This window comes from Nematolebias whitei, chromosome 19 (genome assembly GCF_014905685.2).
Source record: "Nematolebias whitei isolate Nwh7 chromosome 19, NemWhi1, whole genome shotgun sequence".
Classification (NCBI taxonomy): Eukaryota; Metazoa; Chordata; class Actinopteri; order Cyprinodontiformes; family Rivulidae; genus Nematolebias; species Nematolebias whitei.
Window position 1 is genome coordinate 25,382,548 of NC_056516.1, and position 20,231 is coordinate 25,402,778.

Genomic DNA, 20,231 nt, shown 5'->3' on the forward strand with positions numbered 1-20,231 from the left:
TTTTAAAATTATTGTAATACAACTCGTTTCAGTAAATTAACAACTCCAAGTGATCAGGTCCAGGCCTCCCTTGCAAAAGAGATCTGTGATCTCAATGGGATTTGCCTGGTTAAATAAAGGTTAATAAATAATAAATGTAGTTTGCACGTTTGAAAATTTGTTCTGTATAAGTTCAGCCACACAACAGATGGCTGTGGTAAAAATGTATATTAAATTAGATAAAAACAAAAGTTTTTAACCAAAGTTTATTTGGTTATTAGACTCAATTTAGATTTTTAATTTCATTGCACCCGCTCTGGATTTGCAAGCTTAGCCACAATGTCTATGACTCCTTAAAATCACCCAAAACTTTAAAAGACAAAAATATTGCAATAATATAATTTGGACCAATCATCCTAGGTCTTATCCTCTTCACTTCTTTTAGCTCTTGTATACTTTTACTTTACTTAAATATTGTATATGATCCCTTTATTTGGCTGTTACTTTAAGACATCAAACAGGTTAAATTATTATCATATTAGACAAAAATAATAGGATGTTTATGTATTCATATTGTAAGAAAAAACAAAACGTGGTTGCATGTTGGCGCTCATACCTCACCTTTCGTTAATAATTTGAGAAAATAAATGAAAGTGTTTATAAAAGCTTAAAAAAGGTGTATTAAAATGTTAAATTAAAAGCGTTTTAAGTTGGTATTTCCTGGCTAACAGCAGCACAATTACGTCACGTTAGCGGTTAGCAACACGCCAGCTAACAAATCACAAAAACAAACGGTCGCGCTGAAGTCTCGCAAAATCTCGCGAGGCTAATCGTCGCCCTCTGATTGGTTAAGAATTGCCAAACGGTGGCTCGTGTGTGTTGAGGTTACTTGGCATTCTGGGACACAAACAGTGGTTGGAATGAATAACAGCGACAACAACAGCAGCACGGTCCACCGTGGAAGGAAAGCGACGAGACCAGCAAGCGACTGCGAAGAGGACAAACTGCTTTTCTGCGCCCGTTTTATGGCTCGTGTCCGTCGGCTTGGGGTTGGCGCTGAGGGCCAACTGAGTGCGGTTTTTGGTCTGACATTTGACGGTGGACTTTATCCCACTAAACGATCTCTTCTTCATTTAGCCAGCGACGGTAGGAAGTTAGCCTCGCACTGATTTATGCTAGTGCTTTGACTTGGATGGAAACGATCTTTCGCGTCTTTTAGTGTCCTCTCAGTGTGGGTTTTTATTAGTCCTGACGGCTTTTTCTATCAATTCACTCAGCCTCGTCCGGATGACAACTCTGAATATGGCGAGTGTTAGAGACACCGACAGCAAAACTTGCACTTTAAAGTCACTGGACTGGCATACTACCCAACTAGTTTACCCAAGATAAACATTACCACACTGGATAATTCATCAAACAATGGCCAAGAACTTGCTTTTTGTGTTATTCGCGCTGTCAACGTAGAACAGCAATGGGTTACTACTGCTGAAACCATCATTCACCAGTATAAACACTTTAACAGATCGCCTCTGTTAGGCTATCTGTCTGGAAGTCATCACAGCTGTCCGGGTCATTTGAGCTTTTCGATTTGGTCCCCAGAGCTTATTTGAGGGCCAACATGTCTGCGTCAGGGGCCACGACCGTGCAGCTGGTCACCAAGCTTGTAAAGCATGCAGTGGGCAAGACTCAGATTCACCTGAACCGCTGGCTGCAGAGGACCGCCACAGATGACTGTGACAAACATGACATTCTGATATGCAGCGCCTTCGACCAGAGGGGAGCTGGTGTTGGGAAGCCAGATGGGGACCCTGAGGTGATCACTGACACTGGAGGGGCGACCTTCACTGGCAGCGGTGGAGAGTTCAGAAACCCCTGCTGCATCACCACCTTCTGCTTCAAGAGCGCCCTGCTGGCATGCATCCTGACAGCTGTGTGCTTCTCCTCAGTTGCCCTTGTGCGACAGTACCTCAAGGACCTTCTGCTCTGGGTGGAGAGCCTGGACAGCTTGGTGGGAGCCATGCTCTTTATAGTTGGTTTGATCATCGTGTCATTTCCATGTGGATGGGGATATATTGTTCTCAACGTGGCAGCTGGCTATCTCTACGGCTTTGTGCTGGGCATGGGGCTTGTAATGGTGGGAGTTTTAATAGGGACTTTTGTGGCACACCTGGTATGTAAAAGATTATTGAGTGACTGGGTGCTGAGCAAAGTTGGGAACAGTGACCAGCTCAGTGCTGTTATACGAGTGGTGGAAGGAGGAAGTGGACTCAAAATTGTGGCCTTAGCAAGACTTACCCCAATACCATTTGGGCTCCAAAATGCAGTTTTTTCGGTGAGTATGAAAACACCATCACCAGATTCTCCTTATCCTAATAATGAAATGACAAATGTGTGTGAACATGTGGGTTTTAATGGAAAGGTCACAGCTGTGGACTCACCTGGCGGAGAGCTCATTGTCTCACTGGAGGGTGATTCAACAAATCATTTATGGTTCTGACAATTTAATCTGTTTCAGAAAGAAATCAAGGTCAATTCTCTTTGCAAGGCCAGCTGATGCTCAGGGGAAATCAGAGCTTAGTCAGAAACAGCCACAACCTTTTTTATCATTGAGGAACTTTGGACATTGAACTTAGTAGTTGTCATGTCAATAATCAAGGCAGAGCACAATCTCTTCTCAATAACAGGCGGCAGGCTGCGATTTCTACTCAAGCGTTTGGCGCTGCCTTCTCTGACTGACAATTTTTTTCCTTTGGAGTCAATCGGCACGTGATAGTCAGGTGGCCTGTTTCAGTTGCTCTAGCAAAAAAAGACACGGTCTTTTAAATACTCCATTTTCAATTTGTCAAAATTACAGACTTTAAACTACACAACAGTTTTTAACTCGTGTTGAGAGGCCAAGTGAAACCAGAGTTATGATAAATGATCCACGCCACATCTTTTTCTGAAAAATCGTCATATCTGAAATGCATTAGGGCGAGAGGCCATGGCAAAGACGGGCAGTTTCAGGGACAAAACACCTCCATCACCCTCCACTTTCACCTCCCACTCCACCAAACAGATAAACAACCTCCCCCCCTCTTTTCTGACTGAAGCCCGAAGTTATTTGTCAAGCACCAAAAAATCTACCGGAAGAAGTAAAAGACGTGGAAGTTGAATGGAGTTTGGCGCAATTAAGTCAGTTAGAGCGGAGAGAGTCATGAGGTTTGAGATATTTGTGATATTTAGCATGTTTGGGTTTTATAGTTGGGGTGTAGTTTAGTCAGTTGTAGTGTGTTCGAGTCAAAACAACGAGACGTTTTTTGAACGTGAAGCGGACCCAGAGGAGGACGGATCTGCAGAGTCAGAACCTCTCAGACAGAGGAGAGGATCACGAAGGAGAAAAACAGCCTGAGTCAGTGAGGACTTTGTTCAAGGTTCTTTATTGTCATTCGCATCACATGTGATACATGAGGTGGAACCAAATAGTGTACACAGGGTCCCCGTTACATCCAGAAACAGCAAAAATATAAATTGTAAAAGGAAACCGTAATAAGGAGAACAGAGAAGGATGCGGATGTTGATCCAGAGTGCATAATAATGGAGGAAAACATACTTTTGTTTTAAATGATCATAAAATAAGTAGTTTGTCAATTAAAAAGACTAGTGTAGAGTTTGTAAACAAACACCCTTAAATAGTTAAAATAAAATAAATAATTAAAATGAGATGTTTCAGGCTGAGATAGCTCTAAAAGACTATTTTTTTGTGGAAAAATATTTTAAAATAGTATTTTTAAGCAGTTAAATAAGGTGGTTGAGTTTCCCCCTGAGGAACATGCATAGTCATAACATTAAAACCATCTTGTTAAAATTTACACAATATGATGCGTTTGATGGCGATGACGTTTCATGATCTTGTCTGTAGTTACAGAAAACAATGCATGAATTCAGCTGGGACAAGATAAAGAATAAAGATAAATTCGTAATGAAATAATTCTTCGTTTGATTCTTGAAAATGTTTATCTCGCTCTACAAAATTGATTGACAGCTGCTGCTGATTATGACTTCATAACTCTTTTGATGCTCTGTGATGCTGCTAAGACATTTCCATCAGTGTTTAACCAGTGCGTACATCTACATGTTGATGATGGGAAATGACTCCAGCCTCCTACTGTGCCGTTAGCCTCCCACTCAAAAAGTGATTGAGAAGGTTGCAGTCTATACAGAAATGAAGAAATGTAAAGTTCCTCTCCAGAGGATGAAAACTCGTCCTCATTTTGTTGAGAAAATATTACAACAAAATGAGCCAGATGATGGGTATCCTATTTCAAAGCGTATTTCCTTTTTTAGATATCTGAACCAGTGTCCACTCTGAACATGTAAAAAAAAAACACAAAAGATTTGATCAGGAGTGGCTCAGGTGGTAGAGCTGTGCCTCTCAGCGAGAAGGTTGCCAGTTCTAATCTCTGCTGGGAGCCTTTCTGGGTGGAGTTTGCATGTTCTCTCCGTGCATGCGTCGTTTTGCTCTAGTTTCCTCACACAGAATAAAAACATGCATGTTAGCAAACTGGTAACTAAATTAGCGTGAGAGTGTGAATGGTTATTTGTCTCTGTGTCCCTGTGATGAACTTGGATCTGTCCAGGTGTCCCCCCCCCAGCCTCTCACACAGTGACTGCTGGGTATGGACACCAGTGAACCCCGCGACCTGAAAAGGAAGAAGCGACTAAAGATGATGGATGGATGTTTGATCAGATTTAATGATTTTTTTTTTTTAAAGGCTGTGCCAAGAGATATTGCTTTCCTTTGCCCTCCTTCACCAACCTGAGGCCTTGACCTTCATACATCATCGCTTGAATAATTTATGATCATTCTACATAGTCATTGATACCTAGAAACGGTGAAAAAAAGCTGTAACATATCTGTTACTGGGTTTAAGAATACTAGCTGGTTGGTCAGTTTGAACAAATATTTGACCGGTTTCATGATGATGTTTAGTGACTTGAGACACTCAGGCTTGGATTTTTCAAGTTGTAAACTTTTGTGGATTGAAGAAAAAACAAACCTCGTTTCTTAGCTGTTTTGGCGTATTGGGCGCAATGTTGCTTCACATTAATTTGATTCAGATAAGATTGATGAGTCATTTTTAAAGGTTCAAGGTGTAAAGATGTTACCTGATTATATCCTGACTATAAAACTAAGTCTGCAGTGGTGAAGTTAATCATTGTGCATAAAACATTTCTTGAATTCATCTTGATCGAGTTTTGTGTACATAAGTCCTAGTTAGTACTCAATTATTTAGACAAGCCCTTCCTTAAAATAAAACAATGCAAATTTATTCAGTGTAAAGGTAATTTCTTTTAACAAATGTGCAACTCAGATGCTTAATTTTCAAACCAGAAGCTGCTTTTTCCAAAAGTTTGAATGTGCCAGGAAACATTTCAGCTCATGCAGTCCAGATTGTATACTTATGCAAAATTTTTCACACAACCCTCTGACTTTAGGAGGAAAAAATCTGCTAAGAGCAGAAAACCACCAGTAGCAGGAAAATTCAAGGGTAAATCAATGTGGTGAGCTTGAAAGACATTTATAGCTTACAGCGCTGAGGAGGAAGCAGGAAATGGGGAAAAAAAAACTGACGACTGTTTCATAAGAACTGTAATTGTACGATGTAAAACCAAAGTCCAAAATATAAACACAGAATCAACATAGAATACAAAATATTTGTGAACTCCTTTTAAATCCTGAAATGTAGTGCTGATGATGAAGTTATAATGTTTATATAAATTTCCAAATATTTTCAGCTTGTAGAAATCAAAAGCGTTGGAAAATGAACATCATGTAGAAGTCAAGTTGTTCCTGCCTGTAGATAAAAGCTGAGATACATTTTTGTTATTTCTCTCTAGTTCAGAATTAAATATGGTCATATTAATGGACTGTACTTGTATAGTGCCCTTCTATCTTATCAAGATACTCAAAGCTCTTTACACTACAATCTGTGCCCTCATTTACCCATTCATACAGCACTCTACTAGATCTATACAAAGAATAATCAGCGCTTTATCACATTCATACACCGATGGGACACATCAGAGGCAATGAGGGGTTCATTGTCTTGCCCAAGGACACTTCAGCATGTAACTGCTGGTGGAATCGAACCCCCAACTCTCGCATTGGAGGACAACTGCTCTAATCACTCAGCCACAGCTGCCCCTAGAAATAAAAAAATTACGAGAAAAATCCATTAGAAAGGAACATCTAAAAGTAGTTCATGTAGTAGATGTTGAAGTAGCTGCACAGCATACAGTATTTACCGTAATTGCCGATGTACAAACTGCTACTTTTTTCTCACACTTTGTACCCCGCGGTTTATATGAAACATATCTGTTGTTCCAAACTGGAGTATTATAGTATAAAAATGTGTTTTTCCAATAGAGCAGAACCCGTTAGCCTTCTTTGCTTTATTTTAAGTAAAAAAATTTGCAATTTTTCTATTATCACTGATGTAGAAATCTATTACAAGTTCATTGACAGTTTCAGTTCAAGATGATCCTTTACAGCACGTGCCAAGCTCAAGAACCAGGGGGACAAATATGGCTCTTGTTAATGTCTTATCTGGCCCCCCAAAATTATATTTTAAAAGCAAAATACTTTTATCATTTCACTTAGAGCAGACTTCTCATAACAGTAGGCCAAGTAGGATGTAAAAAAATAATTAGAATATTTCCATAACCGTTGATTTTGATGCTGTAAAAGCGACAGAACCGATATAAAAGCTGAGACCAATATATCTCTTGTTGAGGAACCTGTAACCAAGAAAAGATGTGAGGTATCTGACTGGAGGTCACGAATCGACCGAAACTACCCCGGCCCGGGCCTTCGGTCTGAAAGATGTTGGTTTTTGCCCCGTTTTGTAGGTGAGTTTGATGCCCCTGCTATACAACTAGGCCTGTCGTGATAACAAATTTTGCGATTACTTGTCTCAGAAATTATTGCAATAATCGATAATATTGTTTGACATGTGACAATAATTAGTAATTATTGTCAAATTTAAGAAGTAATGTTGGTCATATTTGAATTTAGTACCTATTTTGACCACAGGATGGCAGTACAAGACTGTTTGAACCGAAGGATGGATAGTGAGGGAGCGAGCAGTGTGTCTCTGTCTCTTTAAGAAAAATGGGAGGGAGGCCCCTTGACGTGAAATGGGCTGTCTCTCTTTTCTTGTTTTTGGTTCTCAAAATAGCGGACGCTTGGTGTGGTTTGAGCTCTTTAGCATAGCATTTTCCACACAAAGCTTTTAATAAAAAACAAATCAGTAAACAAGTTCTCAGCTTCTTTTTGCAAAGAATAACAACTTTTTAGACGAAGACACGGGTTTCATTCGTGAATTTTTGGAGCTTTGACAAGACGGAGCCCCCCCCCCCCCCGAGGTCTGCCTGTTAGCTTAGCTTGTAGCTTAGCTGCTTTTAACAAGCCAAAAACATGATTTTGGACGGTGAAAACAGATTTTAAAGAGAACAGGAGGGCTCAGTGAAGAGCAACGGAGTTGAGCCTTTTGTCATCCAGCGTCTTCAGTAAAAAGAGATGCAAAGAAACGATAAAGCCAATAACTGAAAATGAGGTCGATAATTTTCATCTATCATGCGATTAATTGATTTATTGTTTATCGCGACAGGCCTAATTGCAACTTTTGGATGAGTGAGCTGAGATCGTTTTAATAACCAGCTCATTTGCATGTTTACGGCTAACTAAGCTGGAAATGTTAGAGCTGCATACATTTTTTGGTATTTTTTTTCTTTAGAGGCATTTCACCTTCTGATGCTTGGTTTATGATAGCTGAGCAGTGATGCTAAATGCTTACGTGGTTTTTATTTTAGTTGTAGGATCAGCACCGATAACAGACTTTCATGAAGAGAAGATGTCTTGTGCCTGACTGTCCTATCGGGCATCTGACTTTCATTGGGTGGAATAATTGCGACATACTTTTATCTGTTTGTCCAAGGTTAAAGTGTCCTTGTCCTGTCCCGGTCAGTCCGGACCTGATAGTGAGGTGGTTCTCACTTTCTGTCTCTGGGACATGCACAGTTTGTCTCCTTCACTTTAGATTGTGCAAAAACCAAAGGGATTTAAAGGAAATGCAAATTTAGAGCCTATGCTTTACAAATTTAACACATCTGAACCACAACTGCTAAAATATGGTCACATTTTGCTTTTTGACACTTTGCGTCTGTTTTTTCGTTCTTTGTTTTACGGTGAGGACTTTTCAAAGCCGATGTAGCAACATTTATAGCTTTTTATTCACATATAAGGTGTGCTGATAAGCAAACGCAGAGTTAATACAACACAGTGTTCACTGGGACATTATTTCATGTACCATCTGCATTTTATTTAAACTTATAAGCCATATTGATTATATTACTATATATCAATGATATAACAATTTATCTTTGGAAAAATCATACCATGAAAATGTGAAATTATTTAGTACAAGTAATATTGAAGCATGAAGTTGGTGGATGTTTTGTAGGAGGTGTAAAAAAAAAACACACACACAAAAGAGATTTTGATTTGATTTGTGCTTTAGATTTAAGTTTGTGGTCAATAGTGGCTCCAAAAAATATAAAATAACTCATGTAAACTGTCTCAACGCGTCTCAAACTACTCAAAACAACGACCATATTTTCTGGCGGATAAGTCACAGTTTTTTTTGCATAGATTTGTCTTTCCTGCAACTTATATGCCGAAGCGACGTATATACTTTTTTGGTCCATATTCATAACACAATTTTTGACTGACGCTTTAAATTTTTAAGAACTGCAACAGCGAGGCCTCCCGTGCACACTCGCTTCACTCAGCTGGTGCAGGCGGAGGAATGCTGGAGAGCTAGTGTCTCCAGTCGCGATGGATGGATGGATGGATGGATGGATGGATGGATGGATGGACGGTGCGTGCGTGCACTGCCCAAGTGAAATGAAACTGTTTTGACCGTTAAATAAACGCATAATAAACCCGACGGTTCATCAGTGACGCACAATAAATACGACTCATGTTTTATTCCTCGTCACAATGCGTTTTTTAATCTGGTGCAACTTTTACACCAGAAAATAATACGGTAAATGGATTTTTGCCTGTTTCTAGAAAAACAGGAAATAAATCAGGAGCTCTGCGATATGAGGAACACATGTAGTTTCCAATAATAATATTCCAATGGCAATGTCAGTTGCATTAAAGCAGCATTTTCCTTACTTTTCTTCTCGTGTGACGTCGCAATGCTCTGTGCTTTATCACAACCATGATAAAGGTTTATGAATGTATGACACTTGGCAGTCGAGGTTTTGATATTGAGATGATAAATTTTTACGCAGTTCTAATCAAAACTGGCATTCTTATATCCCTGTTCCAATCCGGATTTATGACAAGAAGATAATACCGTAAGCTGATAGTCATGATGGAGTAACGTGTGTAAAGCCAGTTAAAGCCAGTGTGTTAAGCCAGCCTGGCTAGAAGAAGGTTAATAAGATGAATCCTTTCCATTATTTTAACTTGCCAGTCCAAAGAGGGTTCAGTCTTCCTCAGACTTGCTGTTCCACCTGGAGGCTCGTTTCGAGCTGATACTTTCTCGTATTCTCAGCAGTGCAAAAAGAAACCAGGCATGAGTGGATACTTTCATGCTCCTGCTGGCTCACGGTGGAAATACGTCTTGTCTGCTCTGCCCTTGGTAAGCACTTTTTGTGGGTGAGGCCACATTTCACCGTGCCCCCCGCTTGTTTCTGCTGAAGTGGATGGCGCTACATTGTGGTGGGTAACCTAAAACGACCCAGAGACTGCAGCAGTTAGCAAAATATTGGGACAGCTCATGAAAAAATGTTTGCGAGGGCGAAGTGAACACGTTCATCGGTCCATGTGCACTTTATTAGATTTGGATAGCTTACTGCTCCTCACCTGCCTCCATCCCTCATTGTCATAATGAGCTAGTACAGGAATTAGGACAAAGTTATTTGATTTATTGGACTGACTGTGAGCAAACAGGAAGTTTGAATCAGACTGGGATTTTTTTTTTCTTTGTGATGGATGCGTATCCTAAAATTTACTGCACAGTCAAGAAAGCCCGCTTACTGTTCATGAGCAGAAAACCAGACCTGCGCTGCTGCTTCTCCTGAGAGAATGAGGTCAAACAAAAGATGCAGGGTTGTGTTGTTGTTGTTTTTCACACGCATTTCCAGATTGTCTTGATATAGAAGCTTGCAGAAGCAAGTAGGAGGTTCAGTGGGAATTCTCTGCGTGGTTATAAAAATACCAAAGGCTAAATCTTCTTGTATGAAATGGCTGTACAGGAAGAGGCTTCACAAGACCGTGATAATGGCTGAGGAACAAAAACGAGTTTCTCTGTATTTCTCACCATCTCTGAGATCGGCTAAAAGCATTTGTTCCCGCAGGCGATGCACATATCAGTGCCGATCTTTCCAAAATGGTTTAAATATTTCAGAAACACTGATAGAGAAGCAATCAGAAAACAAGATTAGCGGGATATTTTTATAATGGTTGTCCACGATGACCGTCTTGTCACTGTGTAGCGTTATAACAAGAGATGATCCAGGATTTACCATCACAGGGACACATCTGGGCTGGAGTTTGAGAGTCACAATAACATTTTGGCACAGGCTACATCATGCTAAAAGCCCCCGACGCACGGCTATCAGTCACAGTCTGCAGTGAGCACACGGTGCCAAGGTCACGTCCACGCACACACAGGCAGCACGGTTGCACTGCAGCTTATGTCATCGCTTAATCGAGGGATCAAGGGTGACAGAAAACACAGACACTTGTTTATATTTAGATGGCTGCGTGGAGATACGAAGAGACACCGAGCTGAATGCGTCCCGACGTGTTTCGGTGCGCGGCACTTTCACCAGATGGTTCTTGGGATCTGTTCAGCAAAGAGCAATAAACTTCAGTTGAAGACAGATGAACTTTGTGGGGTAATTCTGTCAGAAAGAATTGATTAGTTCATTTTAATAGAGCTGGCTATTTCTACATAAAACAATATCTTTAGTTAAAGTCACTGTCCATTTCTGAATATCTAAAATAATTCTAGTGAGAATATATTTTTAGAGCTTATTTGTAATATCCATTGCTAGTTTTCTGTTTTATCAAATTTCTTGAGTTTTCCCAATATTTATCAGTTCTTTAATTACGTAAGTAGTCTTTAACCAACAAAATTATTTAAAATCTCTGTGGCACATAAAGTGGAAAAACTTTGGCATACATGTAAAAAAATTACATGAAATGTATTTTGGCTTTTCCCTCTTCATGGGTCTCTACATCGAGTCATCCTCCATCTCACTCTGTCATCTTCATCCTCTGTCCTCACTCCATCTTCCTCCATGTCCTCTCTAACTGCATCCATATATCTCCTCGTTGTCTTTTTCCTGGCAGCTGCGTTTCTAACATCCTTCTACCAATATACCCACTGTCGCTCCTCTGGACATGTCCAAACCATCTCAGTCTGGTTGTTCAACCTGTGCTACACTTCTCAGAGTCAGAGAGGTTTTATTGTTATTTCAGCAATGTACAAGTACATATTGAAACGAACAGCATTCCTCCAGCATTCACAGTGCAACACAGAACATAGCGTGCAAAAAATACAACACGCAGTGCAGATACACAACAGAACAATAAATACAAACAGACCTATAATAAATACAATTCTGATGATCTCATTCCTAATCTTATCTAGCCAAAGTCAAAAGTAGTTTATTCAGGAATATAAGGTCCTTTGGGTCCACGCAGCAAAATAACCACGTAATTTATTGTCATGGAACAAAACGTACATTGTATTTAACACAGTATGTTACAACATAAATTAGTCTGTTGTTGTTGTGGTTGTTTATTGCCTGGTGAATTATACGAGGAAGCCAGGTAAACTGTAACAAAATTAAAATGACAATATTTAGCATTTAAAACACTCAATAAATATTTTACAAACTTTCCTGAGCCTGGTTCTGCTGGATGTTTCTTCCTGTTAAAAGGTAGTTTTTCCTTTCCACTGTTGCCTTTGTGCCTGCTCAGTATGGGAGACTGCGTCGAAATGAAAATTCAACGCAATCTGCTGATTTCCTTAGACAGATAACTTTACTAATTGACTTTTATGAATGTGAACGTTTTTGTTCAGTGCCCTGACACGACTTCTGTTGTGAGTGACTTGGCGCTATCTAAATAAACTGAAATGAACTGAATTTTAGACCTTCATAGTAAATGAACTGAACAAATAACAACCAAAGTTGTGCTTGGTTTAAATCACATACTTTAAAAACCACACAGTTTACCTCTAGAACACATCCATCCATCCATCCATTTTCTTTACCCGTTTATTCCATTTTGGGTCACGGGGGTCGCTGGTGCCCATGTCCAGCAATCACTGTGCGAGGGGCGGGGTACACCCTGGACGGGTCGCAAGTCCATCACAGGGCCACATAGAGACAAACGAGACAAACAACCATTCACTCTCTCACTCACACCTAGGGACAATTTAGAGTTACCAATCAGCCTAACATGCATGTTTTTTTTTGGACTGTGGGAGGAAACCGGAGTACCCGGAGAAAACCCACGCATGCACGGAGAGAACATGCAAACTCCACTCAGAAAGGCCCCTGGACCGGGGTTTGAACCAAGGACCTGCTCGCTGAGAGGCAGCAGCTCTACCAGTTGCGCCACCGTGCTGCCCGCTCTAGAACACATTAGTGTTGTAATACGTTAAGATTAAACAAAATTGTGCACTAAACACGCACTAGCGTTGTGCTAATTAGCTGCTAATAAAATGAATCCAATAGCAAACCACTGACATTTTCTGCTAGCTCAGTGCTAATCTGCCTGAAACATATGTATAGGCCTGTCACGATAGCAAATTTTGCTGGGCGATTAATTGTCTCAGAAATTATTGCGATAAACAATAATATTGTTTGACATTTGACAATAATTATTAATTATTGTCAAATTTAAGAAGAATTGTTGGTAAATTTTTGTGTGTAGTACCTTTTTTGACCACTGGATGGCAGTATAAAACTGTTTGAACTGAAGGATGGATAGTGATGGCGCAAGCAGTGTGTTTCTTTAAGAAAAATGGAAGGGAGGCCTCTTGACGTGACATGGGCTGTCTCTTGTTCCTGTTTTTCGTTTCTCAAAATGTCGGATGCTCAGTGTGGTTTGAGCTCTTTAGCATAGCATTTTTCACACAAAGCTTTTAATAAAAAATCAGTAAACAAGTTCTCAGCTTCTTTTTGCAAATAAAAACAACTTTTTACACGAAGGCACATGTTTCAACAGTGAATTTTGGAGCTTTGACAAGACAGGTTTTTTCCCCGAGGTCAGCCAATTAGCTTAGCTCGTAGCTTAGCTTCTCAGCTTAGCTGCTTTTAATGATCCCAAAATGTGATTTTGGACGGTTAAAACAGATTTGAAAGAGAAACGGAGGGGTCAGTGAAGAGCACTGGAGTTGAGCTTTTTTTCATCCAGTGTCTTCAATAGAGAGAGAGACATGAAGAAACGATAAAGCCGATAAATGAAAATGAGATTGATAATTTTCGTTTATCATGCGATTAATTGATTTATTGTTTATCGCGACAGGCCTATGTATGTAGAAAACACGTTTTCTGATCACTTCCGATGTTTAAAATTAATCTACACGAATTTGCAGATGCGTAACATTGCAATTCCAACAACCCACCACGTTGGGGAATGTATTTGATTCTACGTATGAAATTTTCTCAAGTCTTATTTATCTCGCTTTTTGTTTTAATGGCAACAAAATCACTTCCCGAGTCTCGCAAAGTCACTCAGAATCAATGTACATCCTGCATCATTCTGCATAGATACATGCTCGTTCAAAAATAGAACAAAAACTCTTTAAATCTGTTCCACCCTTGGAGAACTTGAACATCTTCACTCCCACTCCAGGTCTGTCTCCTGTCATTTTGCCAGTGCCGCTGTCTCCAAACACTAGAACAAAGCTGGTCTCACAACTCTCTTAAAAAAAGACCCTGTTTTTTATTTTGTTATTATTTTTTATTTTAATGTTGTTTTAGTTATTTGCCTTTTATAGTATGATGTCAACTCCCCTCTACATTTGTATGTTTTTAGATCAAATTTGTGTTAAAATCTAACTTTAAGTCATTGTGAATAAAGACAGGATGCAACCAGGCTCCATGTATCATAAAGCTGACTAATGTGAAGTATCAACATACAAAAACAACAAATAAAGCCAAATAAATGACGATGTATGCACATTTTTCTCACTGTTATATAGTGTTAGCTGAATGTCCGAGTCCATTTTCCATTGTGCTAAGATCAACATTTTAAAATCCGTTTCTGCTTCTGTTTCAAGATCACAGATGTGTCCTTGCCAAACTACCTGGTGGCCTCCTCTGTGGGTCTGTTGCCCACACAGCTTCTCAACTCCTACCTGGGCACCACGCTCCGCACCATGGAGGACGTCATTGCTGAGCAGAGCATCAGCGGCTACTTTGTATTCAGCCTGCAGGTGAGCCAGAGTGGATGTTAGCTATCCTGTAGCAGGACATTACTAATCTAATAAAACACGTGTGCTCCATTCAGTGCGTCTCTTTATAAAGTTTATATTTTTCATAGGTTCACAGGTGACTCCTGCTTATGTTCATTCGTTTATTTACTCATGCACACTCGCACAGAGACGACACTTTTCAAAATGACCTCAATGTCCTTTCAAAGTTCAATTTTATTTATTTTATTATTAACCTCTATTTGACCAGGAGAATCCCACTGAGACAGAGCTCTTTTTCAAGCTGTAGGAGGAAACCGGAGTATCCGGAGAAAACTCACGCAAACACGAGGAGAACATGCAAACTCCACACAGGAAGACCCCAGGTCCAAACTGGGGATTGAACCCAGGGCCTTGTTTCTGTGAGGCAGCAGTGCTAACCCCTAATCCATCGTGCTGCCTTTTAAACTTTGTTCAGTTTAAAGCTCAAATGCTTTACTTTTAAACAACAAAAAAGGTTGAATCATGTCATCTGGACTTCGTTTGACATGATTCAACCTTTTTTGTTGTTATATACCTGGATGACTGAGAAAACAAACTTTGTGTTTACTTTTAAACATTAATAACATTTTATAAACATGTTGTTGTACAGCAGAGGTTCCTTGTTAGTTGCAAAATTGACAACAAACGTCCTGCTTAGAGTTTCGTTGAAATTAGAGAGTAAGACCTTTTTTTGTTTGGGATTGGGAAGGTGTCTTGTTACTAGACTACATGGCTGATGGAGAAAATTGTATTTAAACTTGAGTTGGAATAACTTAAAAAAGAACATTATCATTGTTACATTTATCTGTTTCCAAAATGCTAAATGCACGACAAGACTCCACGAATGTTTTGTTGAGTTTGATGAAATATTTCTGGAGTTTGAAGTCAAAAACGCATCGATACCGCCGCAGCCTGACAACCATTGTCACAAACGTTTCATTAGCAGCCTCTATAATGCACTCTGACCACTTTACTCCAACAGTCTCGTGCTTTTTGTGAGTTTCTGAGAGATCGCGGCAGCTGTAGTAATTGTTCTGAGCACTCTGAGCAAACACACCCACTCCCTTTATTCTTAGAAAAAATATTTGCAATGCATGAAACTGGAGTGCATGTTGCTGTAGGTGAAGAAACAAACAAATCTGAACCGCACCTTGAAATGATGTGGTGCATTTTTGTTATGAATGACTGATTCACTTCAATCTTTCCTGTAGTTTTCAGGTCCAACAAGTTTGTCGTTCCATCTCCTAACACAAAGATCAAAACCATCATCATGACTTATCTTTATTGGACTTTATTGTAATGCAAATTATCTATTCTACTCTGTATGATAAATTTACTTTTAGTTACAATATACACATAAAATTTGGAAGCAAAGTAGATAGTTTAGTTGATTTATAGGTGATTGTATTATTTAATCAAATAAATTATCTCTTACAGGTGACTTGAACCCTACACGTGCTGGTTTTTGGCTTTGTAACCTAATCTGTATTATCATTGTCAATCCAGCTTAAAAAAACACGTGTTCCTTTGATTATTAAAGTTTTAGTGCTTCACGATAAATGCTTTTGTACACCTCCTCATGTGTCAGTAAATGATAGGACCACCTGCATCTGTCATAGCTAGAACACAGACATAAAAAATAACTTGTATGAACAAAAAAAACAACATCTGTCTACTAGTTTACCCAGGGTTTTAATAAAAAGAAAAATATTTTTTATCAGCGTTGCAAAATAACTTTCGTATTAAACTCTAAACAGACAATAATTTTACAGACAATGTTACAAAAAGAAACGTGTCCAAGTGAAACTACACAATAAAATGGGAAAGTAATATCTTACCTGCAGTAGATGGCTCTTTGAATGACGTCTATTTAGAGAAATTGTTTGTGTTTGACAACCTAACAGCTAGTCTGAGTGTGACCAGGATCAAGGGGATTGCTGGCGCCTTGAAACGGCTAATCTCCAAAGTATAATCATTCCTCATGTGAACCTTGTTTTATAAGCCATGCAATGATGACTTTCGCAGTATATGATTAATCACTCGGGATTGTGTAGTTCAAATATTTACAGCAACAATCTGTAGCACTTTCAGTGCGGCCAGGTGCACTTGTTGCAAAAATTTAATAACAATTTTGCAAAAAAAAAAAAAGTTGTACAAATTGATGACAATGTAAAATGTCAAATTATATTTGCCTGAACTACTATAACAATTTTGAGATTGAAGTTGTTTTGATATGGTCTTGGCCTCGCTCAGACCAGCTGTTAGCGGATCAATCCATTTTCTTTATCCACTTGTTCCTGTTCAAAACGCATACAATTAAAAAGCAAACAGAATGAATAAAACATTTTAAATAAGAAAAAGACAAACTGATTAAAACCAACATCTCAATCTGAGTTATAAGCCAAAGACAAACATGTGTTTTAAGACTGGATTTAAAAACAGGACGTGAGCCTGCTGGCCAATGATTGTAGTGACATTTCCCACCGTTTCACCTTTGTTTAGTCAGTACCATCACTCAAGACTAAGGGAGGTTTCTACTTGACAGTAAATGTGCTTGATCCAGAACTATTTCTCTGTATCATCAGCTGTTTTGTGTTTAATACAGAAATTCCAGGTTTAGGTAAAATATACACTTACTGCGGTTCCATCTGGATAAAAAGTTCAATAAAAACAACTTAATTCAAGTCAAGTCAAATTTATTCAGAAAGCACATTTAAAACAGCAGTTGTTGCCAAAATGCTTAACAATAAGCTCAAGGCAGTAATTAAAGAAAAATTAATAACAAGATGTAATTAAAAACATTAAAATAAAAACGCAAAAACAATGAGAAACGATGAAATAGTAAATCAAATCACATCGTGTTAAACGTCAGTGAATACAGGTGTGATTTTAGGAGGAGGAGGTGGGATGAACTATGACCTCAGGGTCCCAGAAACATCCAACAAAAACACAAATTGTAAAGAAAAACATTAGTAAGATCTGAGTCATGAACTAAGAATATACTACATTCACTAAACTAAAAATATACAAGACTAAGAATACACTAAGCACTAATGGTACAAAAACAATGCGCCAAAACAACAGAAGCACGAACACGAGTCTGTGTGAGCAGATGAAGACCATTGAACACAGCAACACGAAATAATCAGCAGCGTGAGATCAGCATCATGGATAGTCAGCAGCACACATCAACATCCAAATGGCATTACAGCGATTTTTCAGTTTTTTTTCACAGTGATTTAATTATTTTAATAATTAATTTAATAGCCGAGCTGCAGCATTTTGGAAGAGCTGAAGATGTGCAAGGGACACCTGCCTGACCCCAACATAAAGCACGTTACAGTGGTCTAGCCGAGTTGTAACAAATGCATGGACTTTTTCAAGGTCGGATTTGGTCAACACGGGCTTAAGCTTAGCTATCTGCCTTAACTGGAAGAAGCTTTTTTTGTAGAACAGAGTTAATCTGCTTATTAAACAAAGTCAGAGTCTAAAACCATCCCGAGATTTATAACACACTGCTTAAGATATGGCTCAAAGGTTAACAGAAACAGAGACGGCAGTAGAGCTAGGGCTTAACACAATGACTTCAGTTTTCTAATCATTGAAATTTAAAAAGTTTGAAGCCATCCATGCCTTAATGTTATCCAGACATTTTAACAGAGGGTGAACTGTGCATGATCTATTTGGTTTTAAGAGCAAATAAATTTGACAATCATCAGCATAGGAATGAAATGAAAGACCATGTTTCCTCAGGATAGACCCTAAGGGGAGCAGATAGTGGAAACAGAAGGGGTCCAAGAATGGAGCCTTGCGGGACCCCGCAGTAAAGAGGCACTGAAGCAGAAAAACTATTACCAACATTAACTCAAAAACTCCTGTTGCTCAGATAAGAACAAAATCATTCTAATGGTTAGAAGTTATGTTGTTAGTTGTTGTTAAAAGCAAATAAACGTTCCTTTTATGCCATCTTCCTCTACAGATCATCATCAGCATCGGCCTGATGTTCTACGTGGTCCACCGGGCTCAGGTCGAGCTGAACGCAGCCATCGCTGCCTGCCAGATGGAGCTGAAGTCGTCGCACATGAACGGCTCCTCGGCCAATCACGGCGGCTTCTCTTACTGCAACAAGAGGGCGGGCTCTGGCAGCGCCGCCTGCATCAACGTGGTGTGACTTCAGCCGGCTGCAGGAGCCAGAAGCTTCCACAAGCTCGGCCGCTCAGGCCGCGGAGCTTCAGTGAGTCCGGAGAACTCAGCAGAACAGATTCTGCTCTGCCACGTGGGACAACTCTAAAACGTTCTCTGTAGTTTTAGACCCGTGGACCACTCACCTGCTGTTGAAAAGGTGCAGTGAAACTAGTTTTGTGGTACGTCTTCTTTTTTAAGTACTTCTTAAGGTTACAGGAGATGTCAATGAAATTCTGATGTTTAGAAAAATATTGTAGTTGGTGTAAAACTTAGCTAGGCTTTAAATGCCCGCTGTCTATTCTGAATGTGCAATTTGGAGCTTTCTAGAGAACCAAGGAACTCGTTTCTCGTTGCCAACCTATGCACCTTTATTTCATACGTTCTGTTCCTTTTTATTGTATTTTCAGGTGACTGTACACAGAGCTCATTTGGAGCGAGCAAAATAAGGGCATTAATAACACCTGAATAATTTAGCTTCACCTAACTTTTTTAGGTGTCCTATTTAATTTTTTGGGAAACACATCAGCAGACTTGTCCACAGATGTTTTTATTTTATTTTATTTTTGTTTGTGCCGTGAGGAGGAGAGCAGCTGGTTTCATGACAGGGAAACTCAGGAATGTTTTTTTTTTCCAAGAAGTTTAAAAGTGAAGTACAGAACAATTCCCACTTTGAAGGATGATGTCAGGTTTTTCTGTTAAACTTTTCAATGAACTGAGCTTTGATTTTGACTTTTTTATGGGGATGGCACTGGGAAATTATCTTTTAAGGATTACTACATAGATTTTGTTTGATTTAAAAAAAAAGTGCAATACATCTTAAAACGACAACAAAATGGCATGAATGTCACATTCAGTGCTAAAATCAAACTAATCTGAAAATCTGTTGGCCATTTGGTCAAAGTTGATTTGGTTTTATGTTTAAATTATTAAACTAAAGTGAGAGAAAAAGGCTTATTCATGCGTGCCATAAATTAATAAAAACATATATATATTGTTTGCTGTAGGTGATGATAGAAATCACCTGTGAACACTTATTTGTGTTTAAAACCACGTTCTCGTGCTGTAGGGTACTTTGCACAACCTGCTGCAATAAGCTGGCATTATTTTCATACAGATGAGTTAAACCTGGAAGAGGTTTGGCTGCTCGTGTGGAGAACTGGATGTCTCTTAAGCTGTCAATCAAACACAGTGTGGAAACTACAAGATAAATGTGGGACCATGTTGCTCCTCTGACATCTCGTTGAGGAATAATAAGGGCTTCTGTGTTGTTTTAGTTAGTTTTTAAAAAAATTCAAAATCACATTCCATGCTGTCAGTCCTCTGATGAGCAGTTAATTTAGTCACGTCAGGTGTTTAAAGGCCCCTTTCCTGTTTGGATTTAGCAATAATCCTTCACAGTCAAAAGTAATAAACACAAAAAGTTGTCATATTTGTAAAATCTCAAACCAAGCGTCTGAGTTGTTGAGCCCTTTGTGTTAACGATGTCTAACGATCGTCACTGTTCCCAGGTTTGTGTTCACGCGTTCAGCCTGCCTT

At 39.2% G+C, this 20,231-nt stretch overlaps 1 protein-coding gene across 1 annotated transcript; it reads left to right on the forward strand.

Annotated features, from left to right (window-relative positions):
- The first annotated feature begins 1,597 nt into the window (after positions 1 to 1,597).
- Positions 1,598 to 18,681, forward strand: tmem64 (transmembrane protein 64). The gene is made up of 3 exons (XM_037693091.1): positions 1,598 to 2,311; positions 14,337 to 14,492; positions 18,490 to 18,681. Exons 1-3 carry the CDS (start codon positions 1,598 to 1,600, stop codon positions 18,679 to 18,681), a joined length of 1,062 nt encoding a protein of 353 aa, XP_037549019.1.
- Positions 18,682 to 20,231: the final 1,550 nt, after the last annotated feature.

Bases quoted from the DNA above. Each gene is read 5' to 3' on its own strand.
- tmem64 (XM_037693091.1), top strand. From the start codon at position 1,598: ATGTCTGCGTCAGGGGCCACGACCGTGCAGCTGGTCACCAAGCTTGTA. The intron at 2,312-14,336 runs GTGAGTATGAAA...TTCTGTTTCAAG, and splicing joins TCCAAAATGCAGTTTTTTCG to ATCACAGATGTGTCCTTGCC. The intron at 14,493-18,489 runs GTGAGCCAGAGT...CTTCCTCTACAG, and splicing joins ACTTTGTATTCAGCCTGCAG to ATCATCATCAGCATCGGCCT.